Consider the following 22,095-nt stretch of genomic DNA (forward strand, 5'->3'; position numbering starts at 1 on the left):
AACGTTCCACTACGTTTATTCGTACTGAACGTAGGCCAGAGCAAGTTCACGTCCATAGCCCCCTAGTTCACTGTTTCGGCGCCAACGTTTCCTGCTGGAACGTGTATGCTTGCTTTCTATTGACTGTAAGTTTCCAAATTATTTCAAACTTTACTTTAATTTACTTCCTAGTCTTTTAGATTATTCAAACGTGCTTGTAACCTCATGCTATGCTATGATTTGTTTACCCGGCCTTATAGAAAGGGGAGTTTTAACTACTGTTTTGGTTTTATTCACGAGTATGCCTTTAACAATACGTGTAATTTCTTTATGGAACGGGGACATTTGTTATTTTAATGGGTAGATAGCTTTTATATACAGTCTATGGTAGATAGGTACTGGTAGCAGATATTCTAGAAATGTAGCTATATTGATTTCACCTCTAGCCTCAAGTGCACGCACCGGCATAGCAGCTCATTTTCAGGTTAACTGTTTGTGTCTACGAGAAATCCTAAACCTGACTTATTATCTAAATCAGAATTTTTTTTATGATGCCCTGAGATACGTTTGTATTTAAATGCACAATTTGACATGGCTATTAATCCGAATAATTGTAGTAATGCAAATATTTCCGGGTGATGACGTTCTCTTTCATTGCGCGTCGGTCTGTAATAGGAAAACGTGGCAATTACTGTAGTAAATATTCTGACACCAATTTAACGTTAACATTACTCAACATTTTATTTTCATTTATTCGTACTGTGAATGACATTCTTCTGGTGAGTTCAAGTAGGGCATGGGATGGTAATGAACTTTAGTGTCCTCACCATGATACAGAAAACCCAGCGGAGATAGATCACCGTCCACCGCCGGGAGACAATGCGGTCGTTTGTAACTTAATTACGATTCCCATTAATTTTTCTGAAACCATTGTTTCTACAGTACACGTTTGCCGTTTGCTAAAGTAATTGGCGATGGGCGTTCAATACAGTCCGAGCTCAGCAGAAATAACGTGCCTCGTTATTCTTTTTTGAGACAGTGAAGAGACTGATTGTGGCTTCTATGGGATATATATTTGGGTGTCAAAACTAAGCATGATCTCAATTTGGAACCTTAAAGGGAAAATGTTTACTGTACTACTACCGTAAATGATCAGAATACATCTGCAGGGAATGTTTAAGTTAATGTTTGAAAATAGTTTACAAAATTGTGCCTGATGTCCCATTGAAACATTCTTGCCAGTCCATATATCTGTTCCCATTGACCTGTAGTCTCCACTCTCTTTAGACACAGTACTGTCCTCCAGCCCTAAACCCACTCTTTTTCCATGTGGACTAGCTAATACTATTACAGTCTCATTCGGCAAGGGGAGTAGAAGTTGTCATTGTTTACATTTCAGTCTTGTAAACTTTAAATGTATGATTCTACACAGTGCCCATTTAAATGCAACCCAATGTGTCATAACATCAAGAAGTGATGCACTTTATCTCTACTCCCTGAGAAAAAGCTGAAAAATGTTGTTCTGTCCCTGAACAAGGCAGTTAAACCTAACTGCTCCATATCAGTTGCTGTAAATCATATGCTTTCAATTTCTACACATTTAGTTTTGTTATAGACTTGTAGATATTTGTGATGTCTCTAGAAATTCCTTGGAATCCACCTGTGGCAAATTCTGACTAAATAAACGGCTTCAGGATTAGTCTTTGAATGTAGTTATTTGGCAAAGCCAAAGCTCAAACTTGAACCCCATTAAACATTGATAGGGAAACCTAAAGTTCACAGTTCACCAACATTCCCCAAATCATAAGCTTGTGAGAATCTACAAGGAAGAATGGTAGAATCTGCCCAAAACCAAGTGTGTGATATTGGTAGAGGCATACCCATGAAGATTTGAAGCTGTGGACACTGTCAAAGCCACTTCTACATAGGCACATCTACAAAGTACAGAATTAAGGGTTTATATACTTAGGTACAGGTATTTTGAACCCCAGGTTTATTTAGGTACAGGTATTTTGAACCCCAGGTTTACTTAGGTACAGGTATTTTGAACCCCAGGTTTACTTAGGTACAGGGTTTTTATTTTCATTAAATTGGTACAAACCTAAAAAAACTGTATTTGTTTTGCCATTATGATACATTTTTTTTAATCATTTGTAATTAAGTCTATAACACGGCAAGTTAAAGGCTCTGAATACTTTCCAAAGGTATACCATTTGATTGTGTGAACCAAATAAAATATTTCTGTTATTTTAAGATGTATTCATGCACACTTTGTTGTTGATCAGCCATTCTGATACTAACTAACTCTTTGTCTGTCTCTGTGAGCCTCTACGTTAGTGCCTCTATGGCTCCAGACAGCGACTAAATTGTCGAATTTTTTTGTTCTTTCTCTTGGCTTTCCAAGTTATAGTTTTAGGGTCCTATAAAATGTGTTCGCATAGCGATTTACGTCAGGTTGCGTGACAGAGTGGCGCTGCAATATAGATTATTTTGAGATGCAAATGTACTAGTTCTTGTAGATATTTGCAAAAAACGTTCAACCCACCTGCACCCCACTCGACCTTTATCGAAACAGTATCTTATTGCCGTCAGCCCGCTTGCACTGTAAATATAGCCTAACCTGCGGACTCGATTACGACTTGATATGAGTCAACCAGTGCATCACTATTACGCAGATAGACCTGTTGAAACAAGATCTCGATTTTTTTGACAGCACGTTCTTGGGCCTTAAATGTGTGAGCATTTTTTGGGTGAAATAACAAGACCCCAACGAAAATCTGATTACGAATTTAAACACTGCCATTCCACTTAATGCAGATTCAGTGGAATGGCACTTCAACATTTTTAATAACAGTAACGTTAGGAGAAACAAGTTCCACATAGAGATTCACGGGACATTGCTGCACAACCACTGCCACAACAAGGAACACAAACATTTGAGAAAAAAATGCCAATGCACAAAGCATGTTCAAAACTATTGCACTATTAGGTGTAGCCTTAATTACATTCTTAATAAAACAAGAAAAAGACAAGCATCTCTGCTAGTAGCCTAATCATAAATGTAAAGGACAGCAATCTAAACCTAAAAATAATGTTTATGTACAAATAAACAAATGTTTTACTGTATTGTATAATTTGTTCCAGGTGTGACTAAATGATGTGCTGGTGCCACCAATTAAGACTCGGGCACCAGTGGAAAATGTTGCCATATATGTATGCTGACAATCAGTAATTAAGGTGATACACATGCGCACCATGTCGAAGATAAGTGAAATAAACTATTACAAAAAGGCCCTTCACCCTTTGCAAAAGGATTTTGTTGATAAAGTCACTTCCACATCCTCTGCGCTTTTAAGTATGGGTTCAAAATTGCAACAGAAACAGTGGTCGTAATATTTCCATGTTTTGGTCATTAACTTTGAAAAGATATTAGGGATTTTCCCTATTTACTTATGCATTGTTACCCATCATTGCACTAAAGATATTAGACAGGAGGGGGATTCCCTGTAATTTCTGGCACTTATTAGATTGCTAAGATTGATGTAAGTGAAGGAAATGGATGGATGTTTATCTCAAATTTAGTAAAGTCCCCAATTCATAGTCAGTATTTCAACCCAAAGGCGGGCCTTCTTTGAAACAGAACGGAAAGTATATCTGAATGTAAAACTGCATAGATTTTATACTTCATCTTGTTGCTACGGGGGATAGAATTTGCTTTTTGAGTTTGGAGAGTGGTTCAAGACTTGCAATTGAGGTGATGGTTTCAGAGCAAATGGTGGTGAAATAGACCAAACCGCAGAACTGGCTAGACCAGCATGTTTTACAGAGGGGCCTTGAGATGTTAAGGAGTAATCTTGATATAAGTAACTATTGCAAAAGTTTGACCAATAATCATATTACTGAATTAATGGTACATTGACATTGTATTCTGTTTGCACACATTAATATTTGGTAGAGACACCTTTCACTGCAATAGTAGCTATAGGTATTTTCTGGTAGATATGTACCAACGTCGCACCTGGTTTTGAATGGATTTTGTCCCATTCTCCTTGGGAGATGAAAATCCTCCACAGGAGTTTAGTTTTTAGCAGACTGAAACATGTGATTTTGCACAATTTCTCTATTTTGAGGAATGCACAGTATTACGTTGGTGCCACACATCAGCTCTTTGAGGCCAATGTATCCATTTTTATGTTTTCAGGCAAACTATTTTATGTTTTCAGGCAAGATGCGCTTTCAGATAGGTGCTACTCAAAAAGTGCTTTCTTGCCATTCTCTCATAAAGGCCAGTGTTGTGCAGGGCTCTTGCTATGGTTGATTAGTGCATCATTACTCTGAGTTATGTAGCATCTTCAAAAGGATTGTTGACCTCTGTGATTTCTCTCACCAGTCGTCTCCTTGAGACTGGTGAGAAGCCACGGAGGTGCCTTTTTTTGGCGTGGGTGAAGTTTTTACACTACAATAGTTTTATTTAGATGAATGAGACTTGATGCAAGTTTTGCATCGGAGATAGGTTTTTATATTGTGCAAAGGGCAAAAATTCTCACACGTCACATTCCCAGGTAAAGTGGGAAGCTTTTCCGACAGATACACCATGCAGGTAGTGAACTCTAACAGTGACGTCTTGCTCGATGTGGATTGTATATGTGGAATAAGCGGTGAAGTAGGAAGTCGGATTCTGTAAGTCCTTCCAGCTCCATACATAGAATCAGGAAAACAAAATAAATTTTTGTTTACGAAGCAACTAAAACTTTTCAAACTGGCACCAAAACAACTCTATTATCAGCATCCGCACTTCAGACAGAGGGCTCCACATTAGTTAAACAACCAGGTAAACCACATTGTCAGTGAGTTTATATACCTTCCAGGTCAACGTTCTGGCCACAGTGCTGCACACATGAGTTTGGCCTTAAGGCGCAACAAGAGTGTGAATCTAAATCTGTATTTACATATTGTTAAAGGGATAGTTCGATGTAAATTCATATCTGGGTGAAATTACGCTTACACTGAGATATTCAAATATGATATGTTCAAGTTCATTAAACTGAAACTGTGCGCCCTGAGCAGAAAAGGCCCCATTGCAACCAGAAACCCACTCCGAAACACTGTGTCCGTGTGTATATATATATATATATATATATATATATAAGCAAACATTGTCCTCCTGGTTATCTGTTTATTTTTTATCTGGAAAGTCATAAAAAGCCAGCTGACACAGCTGCTAGGTAGCTATAGGAAACCAGCATGATAACTATGAACCTCCCCTTTCTTGTACTGTAGTAACCCCGGCTTGCAGAGCTGCATAGTGTTGTGTGTTGCGGAAGTGTGAGGGGGAAGGGCCTCACCGAGTCCTCCACGACAAGAGCAAGGAAAGTGTTCCACCAACTGCAGACCCGTTCCCCTCCCCCTTGCATTCATTTGGCTGGTGTGACCATATATGGGGGATGAGTCTTGTGGTGTGAGCTGTTTCAGCCAATGAGATGGGCAGTAGCGTTGGAATCGTAGTGGGGGAAGTGTAAGTCTGCAGGAAACAGGCTCGCACTGGGAGGGTGGGGTCTTTTATAGGAGGGACCAAACCTGCATTTGAAAATGAATGATGATTACACAGAATAGACTGAGGAGGAGAGGCTAGCCTATTTTGTGTCTATTGGCACAGAGATTACAGAACGTGTTTACGCAGTCCAGCAAACCAGCAAGCAAAACTGAAACACGGAATTTGAGTTTGCCTCCAAGGATGCACTGTAAGTCCTATTATATTGATTTGTAATTAGATATACATTCAGACATTGTAATATCCCTTTCACTTGGGTTCATCTTCGCCAGTTAACATCTTACATTTATTCATGCTTAAATTGTTTTCTTTATATCCATAATTGTCTGGCTTTGGCTTTTGGAAAGGCATTTTTTGATCATCACTGGGTGCATTTTTTAAAGATGTGACTGTGATACATTCTGTGTGTCTTCTGTGTTGAAAGTTGAGTCCCTATAAACATTCAGCGGTTGAATTGAAACCATGTCCCTAATGGGTTGGTTCCTGCTTTAAAGTTGATAGAATTGTGTACCGCTGCTTTTAAGGTTGATTTTAATTACTAGTTCATCCAGCTCACCGCAGATATATCCTGGCTGGGTGGAGTGGAGCCTCCAGCCCTCCATGTAGAAGTACAAAGACAGGATAGGGTGAGGCAGAAAGAAGCCCCCTTTTAACTGCATTACAGGGGCTCTCAGCAGACTGCTGCTGTCAGAAACAGATGCTGGGACTGGGTGTATGGAAACTTGATTCTCTCCAATGCAGCTTTGGAAACCGGTCCAGGCAGAAGGGTGAGGTGGCCATCTGGCTGAAAGATGTTAAGTTATGTTAATAATGTACATTCAGCACAGTTTAAGGTATTACTGGGTGTGACTGTGGGGACAGGGGAGCCTCTGCTTGGTTTTGGTCACTCCCTAATGAATTATCCCCAGAAGGAAGATATGGCCATTTAAGCTGTAATTAAATAAAGATAAACACACACATTTGCATTTTATTGCAAGAAATACAAATTTTGGATGAACATCATCTGTCAGTTTTTTACTAGTTACTTCTGTTTTTAATACTCCCTTCATGGCAGACAAAGTGATGTTTAGTGGCTATATGATGGAACTGCTCAAAGCTTAATCCATATGAGATGATTCCCTCAACTGCTGACCACTTCCCAGGCAGGCCATTAGCTGGGGGGCACAATAGGGGTGACAATATAGTGAGTGCATACATTTTGATCCTTTTTTTAGTTCTCGTCCCCAATGGAAATGGTATCCACAACCGTAGTGTTGTAAGTGCTGTGTTCTTACACCTGGGATACACAAAGAACCATCAACTCACAGCACTGTGGATTCATTAGGAGGAAGAGCTGGGAAATGCTTCTCTGTCATGCAAAAGAGTACTGCCTGGATTTATACCCCCTGCTTTGGTTGAGCACTTGGTGAGAATGTAAATACACGGCTGTGGTGGTCAAATCCAGAGGGAGTCTAACTTGGTTAGGAAACTCCCAACCCTGGTACATCATGAATCAGTCTTGTAAAGCTACTGTGTGACTCGTGAAGTCATATGACATTCTCATTAAGGCAGGAAGGAAGGAGTGAGGGAGGGAGGTTTTGGTGGGAGGACAAGTCAGGGAGGTGGAGGGTGACACAGGTGAGAAATAAAAGGGTGTTTCGGGGAGAAATAATACCTGAATCTCCTTTTTTCTCAGAGTACCTAGTCAAAGCATTTGAGTGAGCCTTCTCAGATTAGTAGGCAGTAGCAATGCTGATAAACAGAAACTGATTACAATGAGCCTGTGAAGGCCTGTCCAAACCAGCTCCCCCAAGGCAGAGGTCACATAGCACCCTAATGCAGGTATGTGGGACCCCACCCAGTACCCAGGGACTCCCACCCACACTATAATACAGTGAAACCTGGCCACAGCTGGGTCTTGAGGGTGTGTGTGACTGGGGGTAATCTGCAGCTGGACAGCTATTGTAGGGGATGGGTGGGTGTGGTGATCTGCTCCGTTGGCTGGGCTGAGCCAGGCTGTGCAGGAATGATGGGTAATGCGGTGAAGTCTGTCAGGGTTAAGAGCATTGCCGCTGAGAGGGCTGAAAGAGAATCTTTCAAACTGTTAGGCTTTGAACCATGAATCAAACATTCAGTTGGAGTTAAAAGGATTACCTGTGCACAAATACAGAATCACAGTTACAGACAAATGACGCAACTCTGTGTTACAACATTTACAAGGTTTAATAGGGGCTGACGGAAGAACCATGTTTGTGTTCCTGCTCTGTGATCAACCCCTCTAACAATGGCGTCTGTTTTCTTTCCACTGGCCCCTGTTCAATTGTCCTCAACTGGTGAACTATGATAGCCCACTCCACAATAGGCCTGGAGTAACTGCTAGTGTGTGTTTTGAATGCAGTGAACCCAGGCCTAGATAAACAGGAACATGGCTGATGTTGGAGTGTAGGCCCAGTTACTTGGTGGAGCGTAGGCCCAGTTACCTGGTGGAGCGTAGGCCCAGTTACCTGGTGGAGCGTAGGCCCAGTTACCTGGTGGAGCGTAGGCCCAGTTACCTGGTGGAGCGTAGGCCCAGTTACCTGGTGGAGCGTAGGCCCAGTTACCTAGTGGAGCGTAGGCCCAGTTACCTGGTGGAGCGTAGGCCCAGTTACCTGGTGGAGCGTAGGCCCAGTTACCTGGTGGAGCGTAGGCCCAGTTACCTGGTGGAGCGTAGGCCCAGTTACCTGGTGGAGCGTAGGCCCAGTTACCTGGTGGGGAGGCAATGGAGGTTATTGTTCTAGACTGTTGACGTGTTTCCTGTCCCGTGTTGATAATTTCTCTGATCTCCCCCTTTCGGGTAACTGTCCCCAGTTGAACAAATAAAGCAGGGTCTGATAACGGGCTGAACTGTTCTCTGGTCCCCCCTGTCTCATTCACACAGATGCCATTACAATTGAATTCCAATAACCAGAGGATGAACCAGCCCACCAAATGAGGAAATGCATACAACATCTGCCTGTCGTCATGTGTTCACTTCCCAGTTAGGCCTAAATGTTCATTTTGGGAAAGGAGCGCATTGAAGAAATAAGGTTAATTTGTTTTGAAAGCGTTTACTTAAAGGATGCCTCAGTGTTAACAAAACAACAAGAATTCATGGTGACCAAAACACAATTTTGTTCACGGTAGCTGTTGTGTTTTTGTAATGGAGCCAGTGGCCTGCCATCTAGGTCTGTGTACCTTTTTCAGTTTGGTTGTCTTTTTGTCAGGCTTTGGAAATGCTGAGTGTCAGAGGCCTTCGTCAGAGCTTCACAGGGTGATGAGTTGGACACCTTGTGTTAGGTTTATCCAGAGGTCAAAGTGACACATGGCCCCTGTGACACGACACAGCCAACGCCATGGTGGGAGTCTTGTGAGCAGTTTGACAGTCACACGCTACTGACAGTCACACTGTGTGGAAATGCAGCAGGGTTGTGGGGGGGGGGCGGGGTCCTGGGGCTCTGGCTTACGTCAGCCTTAAGAGTTGTGTTTGTCATGTGGTGGAAAGGAGGGTCAGACCCTCGTTCTCACCCGGTCCCCATGTCTGTCCTGGCAGTGACCTTGTGTGAGCCTGCTGCCATGTCCTTGTGTGAGCCTGCTGCCGTGGACCCTCCCAGGGACGTCAGCTGCCTGCACTCATCCTGTGGCACTGGGGACAGCGTTGCCTCGCTGGACGACATCGTCATCGATTCCACGGCCAAGTACGTTCCTGACCCGAAATCACTTTCTCCGCTCTGAGGGCTCCACCTGTTTCATCACCCAAAGATGGCAGCGGAAAACGCATGCCTCCTTTGCATATGTTAACAGTGTAAACGGGTTCTGAGGGGGAATAAAAGTCACACGATCATCCATCTGAAAGTTCCTACTTTCCAAACCAGTCGTTGACTTGTTTGTGGATGGGAATGTACTTCTAGGTGTTGTTTCAATTACTTGGAATCTGTTTTCTCGTTCTTATTTGACTCCTGAATAAAAATGAGAACGCATTGAAACAACACCTAGTAGTACATCCCCATCCACAAACAACCCGCTGCACACCAGTTCCTCAGTTAATTTGGGATTGTGATTATATGTCTGAGACAGGGTGTGGTCACTTTCTATGTCTGTTTCTGGAGATGCTTGGCCATTTTAAATGAGTTGGATCACGTAAGAGCGGTTCCACGTTTAAAAACTAAATCCGGTCAGTTTGCGAAAAACGATTGTTGGGACACTGAAAGGCTTCATCAGTTCATCATAGGCATGGCTGCGGCTGAGCAGGACGGGAGTGGGAATCCACTAAACCCTGACTAATGTTTGTCCCCTCAGTGAGTCATCAGAGGAGGAGTCAGCCGGCGAGAGGGAAGAGGAGGCTGGGGCCAACTCTGACCTCATCCACAGCTCCACATGCATTCCTTCTGAGCAGCCTCCACACATCCAGACAGGTGAGCGTGCACATGTCCCTCAAGCTTGCGCGCCCACGCACATTTGCACACAGTGCAAGAGTGTTAACATGGGTCACATACATTCAGGAAACTGGGCTGCTACTTTTAGATTATACAAAAATGGTGGTTCACACCAACTCTGAGTTGGGAGTTTTGCTAAAAGAGGTATAACAGTGTGTCAGCTGAAATGAGACTGACCTGTCAATCAATCAATCAAATGTATTCATAAAGCCCTTTTTACAACAGCAGTTGTCACAAAGTGCTTTTACAGAAACACCCGATCTTAAACACTTGTCCTTTTTTGAACTTTGAGGAAATGGGCCAAAGGAAGGAGATTTCCACATTTGGTTCCATTACATGCAAACTTCCCTTTCCTGTCAGGACTTTCCTGTCTTGCTCAGGCCTTAAAATTCCACTCTTCAGTATGATAATCCTGAAACTATACTTTGGAGTTTATGCTATCCTAAATGACAAATGTAATTAAATACACATTTAGGATTTGTTTTAGTTAATAAACCAGTAAACCTTCTAGCTGGAGTGCCGTCCAGGAAGCACATTATCAGGCAGTGTGACTTCTATAAGTGTTTGGTCATAAACATTCCCAGCTGAAGTCCCGGAACGTTCTGCCCGCCACTCTGTCCTGTGTATAGTGGTTAACACACAGCGACACAGTGCTCTATGGGAATGGGGTCAGCTTTACACATGACCCCACTCATCTTTCTCTATTGATCTTTATAGATCAGCAGAGAAAGAAGGTTTATAGATAGTACTGTAGGCATTATAGTCAACAGAAAACATGGGAGAGTGGGTGTGTTTATCTAATTAATGCTTTCACGATCTTCATAATATTGACGATTGTCCATAGTTCCACTCAAGGTGGGAAATCGTCTCAAGTGGCTTTTGTTCCAGGCAAGTTTGTCAACATAGAAACAGATTTTTACACGCGCAGTCGTCAAGATACTTATTGGTGATACTAATTACACCAGCTTTAGTTAAAATGTCGATTCACTCCAGTGCCGATTTTGCTGTGCGTACCCTGTGATGTCTAACAGGATGTAGCTTTGAGGGTTGACCCTTCTGGGCCCTGCGGCGTCAGTTGGTTTGGCTTATTGCTGTTCTTGTGCGGCCTGTGTTCCTTTTGCTCTGTACACGCTGCCAAGACAATAAGTGGGAACCCCTCCCACGACCTCCCTCCTGGCTGGCGTTGGACCGGGCCTGCTGTGTGGGTTCTGGCAGGGACTTGGGGCCAGGCCTGGGTCAGCAAAGCCCACTGCCTCTGGCTCTCCACAAGACAACAGATGAGGAAGTACCTGGGAACAAATGGCTAATGAGATATGAGACAAGAAGTCTGGGCACCTCCCTCTCTCTAGAGGGGCTTAGTTCTTTTCTGGGAGTGCCTGTGTGAGTAGGAGGCAAGCCAGGCATGATACGTTCTGCTGTCTGGGGGTGTACTATACCTAGCAAAATGCTCTTTCTGTAGCACATGGGAATGATAGTCTGCAAAACAAATACCCACTGGCCTTTGATTTATGAAAAAATGCATTTCATCACCCTGCTGGGTAAGATTGGGTTATTTTGGAGTTGACATAACTGATTTGGTAAAACCCTTATCCATGAATGATGCCAAGGACTACAAGAAGTGGTGAACTTGCACATCACACACGCACAGAGGTGGCAGTCAGATGGGGGCAGTAAATTCAGATCACTGATGCGTTTTGTTGACGTCTTACTGGCAAATTGATACATTTTCAAGACATTTTGATGTATTGAATTCCGTTTGAATGTGTGGGTGACTTGGGAGTTATCAGGACGGCCTGACCTGCCGTGTCTGCAGACTGGGTGCAGGGGGTGCATTCATTTACATCAACGTTGCCAAACTTGGGCAAGAATCATCCAATCAGCTCGCACAAAATGTCCCATTTAATATCTTTCCTTCACCTCATTGGACCTGAAAACGTTATCACTCTGTCCCTCAGTGAGTGCCCATCGGCCAGACTCTCTTTCCCTGGCGGTGGCTGAATCCGACCTGTGGACATCCAGGGGTGACGGCGAGGTGAAGCTGAGAATGGGGGACTCTGGGATTGCCGCTGAGCCCCCTCTCACTGTAGACCAGATGTTTAAGTCTGCTGTTGAGAGGTTTGGAAGATACACCGCCCTGGGGTGGAGGGAGGGAGAGCAGACCAAGACCCTCAGCTACAAGGAGTACTACCAGGCCTGCCGCACTGCTGCAAAGAGCTTCCTCAAGGTGAGTCTATGGAACAGTCTATGGAAATCAGGTGACAGGTTACTGCTGTACCTGTGAAGGTCAGAACAAAGTAGCAATAAAAAAAACGGAACGAGAAGAATTTGTTTTAGTTATTGATGGTTACATAGAGATAAGAGCCATAAAGTATCGTATTGTAATGCACTTTCAGTTCTCACGTCTTTTGTTTTTCTAACAAAGGCTCAACAGTGCCTCTAGTTCCAGGTGATGTTGTATGTCGGGGTCTCCAACAGAGAACTACTTAAAAAGAAACCTGTGAAACTAGCTTTCAAATTGGTTTTCTCGCTTTCCAACTGGTAAAATAAATTATTCATCCCTCCACTGCAACTTCCCCAGGTCCATTGTGTACAAGAGAATGTTCTGCACTACGTTTTAACTGTATAAATGAAGGTTAATATGCAACTTTAATGGGGTCCCTATTGTGTGTATTTTATGGATTCTGTTTATTAATGATTTTTCTGTTTTATTCCTGGATTGGAATTGTTGTTTCTGTTCAATTTCTCTCAAAAGTACTATTGCTTATAGGGAGACAACTAAGTCGGAGTTCAGCTCTGAGTATGACTCATGTCAATAATTAACATGAACAGATTTTTTAATTTGTGCTCCCCTTATTTGCGATAAAGGGATGTTCAGTTCTAGTGATGGTTCTGTACTGCTGCTGCTCATTTCAAACTAATTCTAAGTTATATTGGGGCAGCATGGTTGCCTAGTGGTTTCTGCATCTGATTAGTGTCTGAAAGGTCCCTGGTTCTAGCTGTCATTTTGTCCCTGAGCGAGATTGATCTTCCTCCCCTTTGTAAAATTCCCCCCAGGTTGTTGCTTAAAATAAGAATTTTGGTCTTACTCAGCTTGCCTGGTTATGTAACAGTAACAGAAAAATTGATTAATAGTTTTAATAATAGGTAAGCCTACTATGCAGTTTTGAGATGATTTGGGGGGAATTTAATACAGTAATCATTTAGCTGGCTACACACCATGATAAATGGATGCACAACACAGAAAAACAGGCAGTGCTACAGAAAGTTATCTGCCAGATATTGTGTTAGCTTTGGCTTTTTTAGACACTACTACTCATTAGTTGCCTGCGAGCTAATGGTAGTTTGCAATTGACCTGTTGGAGACCCCTGGATACATGCTACTCTACATTAACACCACACATTGAAAAACAGCAGCTGTAGCATGTTTCCAACCCCAGACCTAGATGCTCAAACAGCCGCACTGGATTTTTCTGGCAGTGTGTTTTACGACCACATGCTGTGAGGTTTAGATGGCACACGGCAGTATTTCTACTGCTGTTCTAAAAGCACACTCTCTGGTGGAGCCTCAAGTGAGGGTTAATTGGGGTCATTCACGCACAGCTTTGTTTTGCCTCCACTTAACTTATCACTTATCTATAGAAAACTGAATGTACCGTTGAAAGAGATTGTATCCATTTTGTGCGTGTCTGTCCATAGCTCGGCTTGGAGCGCTACCACGGGGTTGGCATTCTGGGCTTCAACTCTGCTGAGTGGTTCATTTCTGACATTGCTGCCATTCTAGCTGGGTAAGTCTCAACGCTACTGTTCAGAGGGGTTAAGGCCCTAACACTACTCCTGTGTTCATTGACATACTGTAGTCCTATTTTTCTGTAAACTCTGATAGCATCTTATGTGACGACAACCCATAACACTAGATTACTTACTGACTTTGTCGGCCAGTTGAGTATGGGGGCTGTGGACATAAACAAAGTGAAAGTAAGTCACAGCTTCCCGCTTAACAATGCTGTCTTCATTAGCATAACTTTCGTATCAAATCTGAGTGGTGACTAGTTGAATCTGTATGGAAAGTTAATCCGTTTGACTTTCCTGTTTCTTAAACCTGACTCACTGTAATGTTTTGTTTTGTGTTTCCAGTGGGTTTGCAGTGGGCATCTATACCACCAACTCACCAGAGGCGTGCCAGTATGTAGCAGAGAACTGCAAGGCCAATATAATTGTGGTGGAGAACCAGAAACAGCTGCAGAAGATTCTTCAGGTGAGCACAGAATGGCAAGCTTTTGATTTGCTTTGATTCATGACTTTGAAGGCTGGAAGTACACATTCCCAATTCATTGTATTACTCCGGTGTTTATAAAGTTATCCAAAATACATCTACATTTCCTCCCAGATTCAAGACAAGCTCCCTCACTTGAAGGCAATTATCCAGTACAAAGATGCGCTGAAAGAGAAGAGGCCAAATCTTTACACAGTATGAATAGATTTTCATATTATTCATGTTTTAGTTTTAAGAAATATAAGCTAGTAAAAGTTTGAAAGGTGCGGTGGTGTGTACTGTTAACATAACACAATAAGAGTTTGAATGTATCTGCTTTTTCTCCACATAGTGGGCAGATTTTATGGAGCTTGGCCGTGATGAGTCTGATACTCAGTTAGATGGCATCATCGCAACCCAGAAGCCCAACCAATGCTGCACACTGATCTACACATCAGGAACTACAGGCCAGCCCAAAGGGGTGATGCTCAGCCACGACAATGTGAGTGACAGCCAACAGGAGCTATTGGTCTTGGTTTGCACATTACTTCCTGTGACATGGCGTGCCTTGAGAGATGCAATAGATATTTTTTACTGTAAACATTTCATCTGATTTCATAACGCATTTCTTGGTATAGGAATTTCCTGTGATTAGCCTACTAGGTGCAGAGGGTTTCTGCCATTCACTTATGATGGTGGAACGTCTTGAGCGACATATAACAGCGGCCTGTCTATCTGCTGCACTTGAGAAACTGCTCAATGTACTTGCGAAGGAATTGAAGAATCCATTATTGGACAAACAGTTAAAATAGAAGCCATCGCCACTACGTCCACCCCGCATAGCCAGCAAATCACTCAATTCAATAGGACAGCAGAGTGTACTTTAACTGGAATCAACAAACTGGAGAAGAAATGACTCTAAAAATTGTTGGCATACCTGAAATGGGCATTTCCTAATATTTACTATGGCAAACTCCTTAACCTTAACTGAGGGGAGGTGTTCTAACATTCCAAGCATCCATAAAGAAACAAAGTGGAACTGGAAAGACAGGTTCACATACTAGAAGATGAGAATGCTGGTCATCCAGAAACAACAAACTGCCTTTTGAAAGGATTTACATTCTAGATTCTCTCTGTGAAATGATTCTCTTCACCCCAAACGAACATTGCGTTCAACAACAAATAACACAACTATTGTCCACACAGAACTTTCTGGACTAGTATAACCTCTGCTCTCTGAACCAAAGAGGTATCTGATTTCCTAAATGGAGAAATCTCTTGTACAAATACAAGAACTAATCCAAGGGGGGCAAGACCCGGTGCTATTCACTCTCACCATTAATCTTCATAGTCAACGCTTTTTTGTTGTTCTTGAATGAAAAAACATGTACTTTTCTAGTGTTGTGTATCCCCTTTTGCTCCAAGCGAACCTATGAATGACCAGTGATGTAACTGTCTGCAGTTGACATGGACAGCGCTGTCTGTAGGCTGCCACGTTCGCCTGACAGAAGCCACCAAGTCTCAGGAGATCGTGGTCAGCTACCTGCCCCTCAGCCACATCGCTGCTCAGATGGTCGACATCTGGGTCACCATGAAGGTCGGAGGAGCCACTTACTTCGCCCAGCCAGATGCACTGAAGGTGAGGGTCTTCCCTCTTTCATGATCACCCCATTTTCTCCATGTGTCTTCGAAAAGCGTCACCCAGTCTCTTACTCCCATTGGTCATATAGTGTTAGGCAAAGAATATGTCCTTCCATGTTGCAGTAATATTATTGACGTTATATTTGTTAAAAGGTACCTGTGTCAAACATTGCATGGCTTAGACAATCACTCTTCTCTGAGTAAATGAACCAACAGGGTTCTCTACAGCAGAAATAATAGAATAAGCCACACACTCCGGAGCACGGCTCCTCTCCAGGTTTCTTTCTTGGGAGTTGCACACCACAGCATCGTGTACATACTGTACCAAAATGAACCAATGGCAGCAATCACATTAGATTACAGATTCACAATAGGTCTTGTATGTTGAGATTTGTTGCTCATTGTATTTGTTTTTACTAAGCAGTGCGTTCTAATTAATATGTAGTACTATTTCTACACTGTGTGTGGTTTAAGTGAGTATTAGGAAAACCAGATCTCCGAAAAAACCAAACACTGTTTGATCTCAGGGAACCCTGGTCAACACGATGAGGGAGGTGCGTCCCACAGCCTTCATGGGGGTACCACGCGTCTGGGAGAAGATGCAGGAGAAGATGAAATCCACGGGGGCCAAGTCGTCGACTGTGCGAAGGAAGGTGGCGGTTTGGGCCAAAGGAGTGGGGCTTCAAACCAACCTCAGGAAGATGAACCAGTATGTGTTATACAGGGGTCTATTTAGTACTGTGCCAAGAAGCCATGATCCCAATGTTGTACTGAACTCCTGCCTTCCCTTTGGCCTTCTCAGAAATGGAGCTGTGGTGAGGACGCCTGTGAACTACCGCCTGGCCAAGAAGCTGGTGTTCACCAAGGTCCGTAAGGCTCTCGGTCTGGACCGCTGCACCAAATGTTATACCGGAGCTGCCCCGATCACCAAAGACACTCTGGAGTTCTTCCTCAGCCTGGACATCCCCTTGTATGAGCTGTATGGCATGAGCGAGAGCACCGGACCTCACACCATCTCACAGTCGGAAGCCTTCCGCCTCACCAGGTAGGCACCCATCTAAACGCAGCTCCGACCCTCGATCAAGACGCTCAGCCCGCTTGTTAGAACAGGCCCCAAGGATAGGTTTCATGGACTGTATGGGATTAACTTAGAAGTTAAACTGACTTTTATTTTTTGCATTGTTCCTGTCCAGCTGCGGTAAGGTAATCCCTGGCTGTGAGACAAAGATCCACAGTCCCGACGAGGAGGGCAATGGGGAGATCTGCTTTTGGGGCCGCCACGTTTTTATGGGCTACCTCAACATGGCCGACAAGACAAAGGACGCCCTGGACGATGAAGGCTGGCTGCATTCTGGGGACTTGGGCAAACATGATGAAAACGGCTTCCTCTTCATTACTGGACGCATCAAAGGTGCATTGTCTTCCTACGCACCCTATAACTCTGTCCCAACAATACCACCAACTGTATCCCAGATGATAGCAAATACCATTTTATTGTTCATTCCCAGTTTGCTTTATGCAAATGTCACTGTGTTTGAAAACCTGTCCCTGTGTTTCCAGAGCTGATCATCACAGCAGGTGGAGAGAATATCCCTCCAGTGCCCATTGAAGATGCTGTTAAGGAGGCCTTGCCTCTTGTTAGCAACGCCATGCTCATTGGAGACAAGCGCAAGTTCCTTGCTATGCTGCTAACCATTAAGGTAAGAACAGTTAGCTACAGTACTGTGTTCCTATGTGATGCTGTGAAACCGAGACCCCATACAACCAATACCCCATTTAACTCTGTTCTGACAACCGATGATGGTCAGTAATAGACAAATGATGGACAGGATGTTACTGAATATTGTTTCATGTACAACGTTACTTGGCTGTGTGTTGTGGCCACTTCCAGAGCATCCAGTTGTAGACTAATACCTTGCATAATTACAAGCAGCCTAATTAGAGATCCTCTAAAATTGCAGTGTGCTGGTTAAAATGATTACTGCTGCTGATCATATTTTCACTCAAGGCTGATGTTCACAGAGGTTTAAAATTGTTAAGCAGAATGATAATTCCTTTCTACCAGGTGTACAATTCAATATCATTGCAACCACTGCCCCCTGGTAGACAGTTAGCAAACTGCACATTCATATAAAATGCAATGGTGTTATCCCAGAGTTTTGAACGGCAACACGTTGGACACCTCCTGGTTAAATATCTTCCAAAGGCATGGACCGTAATATGTCGGTCCCTCCTTTGGCACTATTACAGCCTCACATTTTTGGGGAATGTTTTCCCCTTGATTTTTGGGCATTTTCTGCAGGGATGTTCTTCCATTCAGCCACAACAACATAAGTGAGGTTCTACAATAATGATGAGCTATTAGGCCTGGCTCGTAATTGCCATTCCAATCTATCCCATAGCTGTTTAACTGGGTTGAGGTCTGGCTCAGTACAGGTCAGTGAACTTCTTTCACACCGATCTCGACAAGCCTTTTCTGTATGGACCTTGCATTGTGCATTGAGGCATTGTCGTGCTGAAACCGGAAAGGGCCTCCCCCAAAACTGCTGACACAAAGTTGCAAGCGCAGAATTGTCTAGAATTTATATGGATGCTGTAGCGCCATTTCCTTCAGTTGAACTAAAGAGCCTAGCCCAAATCACGAGAAAACATTATTCCTCCACCAGCAAACTTGAGCATGCATTGAGGCAGTTAGCCTTCTACTAGCATCCATCAAACCGATGTGTCTGTCAGGCTGCCAGATGGCAAAGCGAGCGTGATTCATCACCCCAGAGAACATGTTTTCACTGCTCCTGAGTCCAATGGCTCTTCAGTGCACGCCATTCTACTGCCAGTGTTTATAGAGTTCACATGGCTGTGTGCTCAAATTGATTTGGTGCGGCTGAACTTGCAGAATCCACTAAATCGAAGGGATGACCACATCTCTGGTCGTGTAGTGTTTTACAGAAAAAGGTCTACCTCCTTTGTTCCTCAGTGCCAGGTGAACGGAGACACAGGGGCTCCAGAGGATGAGCTTACGCCTGAGGCCATAGAGCTGTGCCGGAAGCTGGGCAGCAGTGCTACGAGAGTCTCTGAGATAGCTGGCGGACGCGACAGGGTCATCCATGCAGCAATCCAGGATGGTATTAACCGCGTGAATGAGAACGCCACCTCCAACGCCCAGCGCATCCAGAAGTGGACCATTCTTGGCCAGGACTTCTCCATCTTCGGGGGAGAGCTGGGTGAGGAGGGGGAGTGGGGTAGCCTCCTGGGGAGGACGGTGTGTTTGTTAGTTTAGTGTCATGTTTTTCTCGTCTGCTTCTGAAACACAGTATGTTGGATTTGTTCAGGCTACACTCAAGTTGACATAATGTTGTCCATTTCCTTTCCATGATTGAGACAGACATTGTATGGCATTTTTGATATTTAATAGTCTGCTGCAGTCCAGTAGTTTTCCCTGCCCATCCTGAGGGGGGTTGAGGAGCATTGAGGAGGTTGGCCCTGACTCAGTCTTTTCTCTCTCTCAGGCCCCACAATGAAGCTGAAGAGGCCAGTGGTCATGAAGATGTACAAAGAGCAAATAGAACATTTCTACAAAGAGGTGGTGACCCCAAGCACTCCTGACAACCCTATGCCCTCCAAATAGACCCGGGACAATAGCTCTTCCAGAGTTATTCTAAGAATTGTAATAAATATGACCTGCATACAGAAGTTTCTCACACACATACATACATACATACATGCACGCATACATACATAGACAAACAACCACTCCCTGTGCAGTTCCTTTTTCTCTCCTGTGAAAATGGTCTTGCTAGCTTTCTGCTTTGTTTATTGGGTTTTTGTTTACATTTGTGGGTATTGTAAAGGAAAGAATATATACATCTGTGTGAAGCCATTGTTAATCTTTATGATTTTTGTTGATGCGTTATTGATAAGCTGAGTTCAACTATTTATTTTTTATTATTGTGTTGAAGAACAATAATATATGGTAGATGAAGTACAGTTGTATCTGATGAGGTGTTATTGTACTGTGAAACTTGAGGCTAATGGAATAGAATCCAAAAGGTCCTTAGGACTTGGTAAGATAATTTTTGGCTACTCTATTTATTGTTTACCTTTTGCCAAAGTAAAAAACTATTTGGACCAAATACACATAGGAGATTAATTATTCAGCTGAATTTTTTTCCCTCACATCCAGAGTTAGCTGGTCTGGATTTAAAAGTTGAAGTGAATTGGCAGGGAATTAGAACATATCATTGTCCTATTTATTACTGTATTGTTTTACTTTGTGTTGGTCTGGTTTCCAAGTTCTGATGAAAGTGTCATTGTGTTTTGCTCTGTCCTAAACCATAGTGTGTGTAGTTCTGCAGTGAACACACTACAATCTTGAGATGGCCAATGACTAAGGAAGAAAGCCTTGGTTCAGTGTTAAACTCCTGCACCTACCTTGTTCAACAGAGATTACGCAAATCACTTTCTTCATGCTAAGGAACTGTAGCATTCAAGCCATATTATTTGACAGTAATACCTTTTGTATCCAATGTGCTTTATGTATACTGATATCATACAGCCTACGCAATTGCCTGGTATTGTTGGAATGTTTTGTAACTATTCTGTGTACATTTGCTGTGACCATTGTTAAATACTGTAAATATGTTTTGCTTAAATTTTTTTTCTTTAACTGTTTTATTATAGATTTATTTCAAATGTCTACTGACCATTAGTTGAAAATTGTATGAAATTGTATGAAAATCCGTATGACATTCTCCACCACTGTCCATATGCATATCTGTACAATGCAGATGTGATGACACATGCAAAACATTCCTAGCGTCACAGAATGTCTTAGAGAATGGGAACTGTTCTCTGGAGTTATCTTCCTTCATCTTATCAGAAAACAGTACACATTTAAAAGTGTTTTAAAAACCAACAGTCATTCTGAAAGATTGTAGATCCAATAACACCTAAAACAGCTGTGGACTGATGTTTGCTCTTACTGTACTTCAAATACTCTCTAAACATTATGTGGAATGTTGAAAACTCTGTATGTCTTTCTCGCTCTTACCTGCCATGCTTGATAGGAGCCTTGACTGTCTTATTTTAGGTTCTGTAGGTTTGGTTCACTATTGTCCAATTTGTGTCAGTACTCGCAAACAATATATTGGAATAGGGAGAGATCAGTTTGAATTGTGAAAAAGTCTTTAGCTTCCAGCACCTTTGACTAATGAAATACTTGAATTTGAGGAAAGACTTTTTTTTTTACAAGTAATCTAATATTATTCCAAAGATTTTCGAGCGATTCCACTTTCAGCAGAGTAAAGCTCAACAATAGACCCATATGTTTTGTTTTAGGAAGACTTGTAAATTAACTTAGCTTGCCAAGGAGAGTGGCCATGTAATGTTTGCCGAATGAAGGTGTTACAAATATTCTATCAAATGTGGAGGAAATGAAGGTGACTCGGTATTTTGATCTTTTCCCATATTATTTCTTCCTTGTTGATGCTTGTGTCATGAAGATACTGAAATTCTAGCTACTGCAGTTCTAATCAGTTCGTACCAAGGTAGGCCCAATGCAACTGAAAAGTCAACTTATGAACACGACAATGAACCCTTTACACACCTTAAGAAAACATGTTTTACAAGCAGTGCAATCAATCTCTTGCATATTTCTACACTTCATGACTGCCAAGTAAAGACACAGAATACCGGTTTTACCTGACCCTTAACAAGTTCAGATAGCATTTGTTTCTAGTACTGCGTGGGGAAGCACAGTGTCTACAGTTGAGGACCAGCATTTTAAATAGACAGCTGTTAAGGAAAGAGTAATGAATGTGTATGTTGTGTGTTTGATCAACCTGGAAAAAATAAAGTTATTTATTCTGAAACATCCACAGCATTTTTGCCCATTTCCTGGAAAAACTGTAGTAAAATCTTGAAGGCAGCTATTTTTCTGATTTATTTTAAGGGACACAACCCGTGCCTACACAATTCTAATTCTGAAAAATGGGATAGTGTAATTGAAAGCTTGTGAAGAGGGACATCCATTAAACAGCATATCATTTAGAAAGAAAAAAAAAAAAAATACATGAAACACCAACACCATTGAATCTGTAGTGATGTGCGCGCACGCAGGTTCAAAAGCTGGTCAACTACGAGCCACGACAACAACAGACAGTACTCAATTACTTTATTAATAATATGATTTCAAAATAAAATAAAAAAAAATGTCCTGGTTACAACTTGCATTGTATGGCCACATG

General features: G+C 42.6%; 1 protein-coding gene across 2 annotated transcripts; it reads left to right on the top strand.

Moving 5' to 3' along the window:
• Window positions 1-18: 18 nt before the first annotated feature.
• acsbg2 (acyl-CoA synthetase bubblegum family member 2) lies at window positions 19-21,724 on the top strand. Of its 2 annotated transcripts, none has more exons than XM_010871827.5 (15): window positions 19-125; window positions 9,078-9,222; window positions 9,824-9,939; window positions 11,916-12,184; window positions 13,657-13,745; window positions 14,095-14,215; window positions 14,348-14,428; window positions 14,565-14,714; window positions 15,675-15,851; window positions 16,381-16,562; window positions 16,656-16,898; window positions 17,047-17,264; window positions 17,414-17,553; window positions 18,828-19,074; window positions 19,360-21,724. In XM_010871827.5, the coding sequence occupies exons 2-15, from the start codon at window positions 9,101-9,103 to the stop codon at window positions 19,476-19,478; spliced, it is 2,274 nt and encodes a 757-aa protein (XP_010870129.4). In that variant the 5' UTR covers window positions 19-125; window positions 9,078-9,100; the 3' UTR covers window positions 19,479-21,724. The 2 variants fall into 2 exon arrangements, with proteins under 2 accessions (XP_010870129.4, XP_010870128.4); XM_010871826.5 differs by lacking the exon at window positions 19-125 and adding an exon at window positions 5,325-5,720.
• The last annotated feature ends 371 nt before the right edge of the window (window positions 21,725-22,095 follow it).

Source organism: Esox lucius, chromosome 8 (assembly GCF_011004845.1).
Source record: "Esox lucius isolate fEsoLuc1 chromosome 8, fEsoLuc1.pri, whole genome shotgun sequence".
NCBI classification, from domain to species: domain Eukaryota; kingdom Metazoa; phylum Chordata; class Actinopteri; order Esociformes; family Esocidae; genus Esox; species Esox lucius.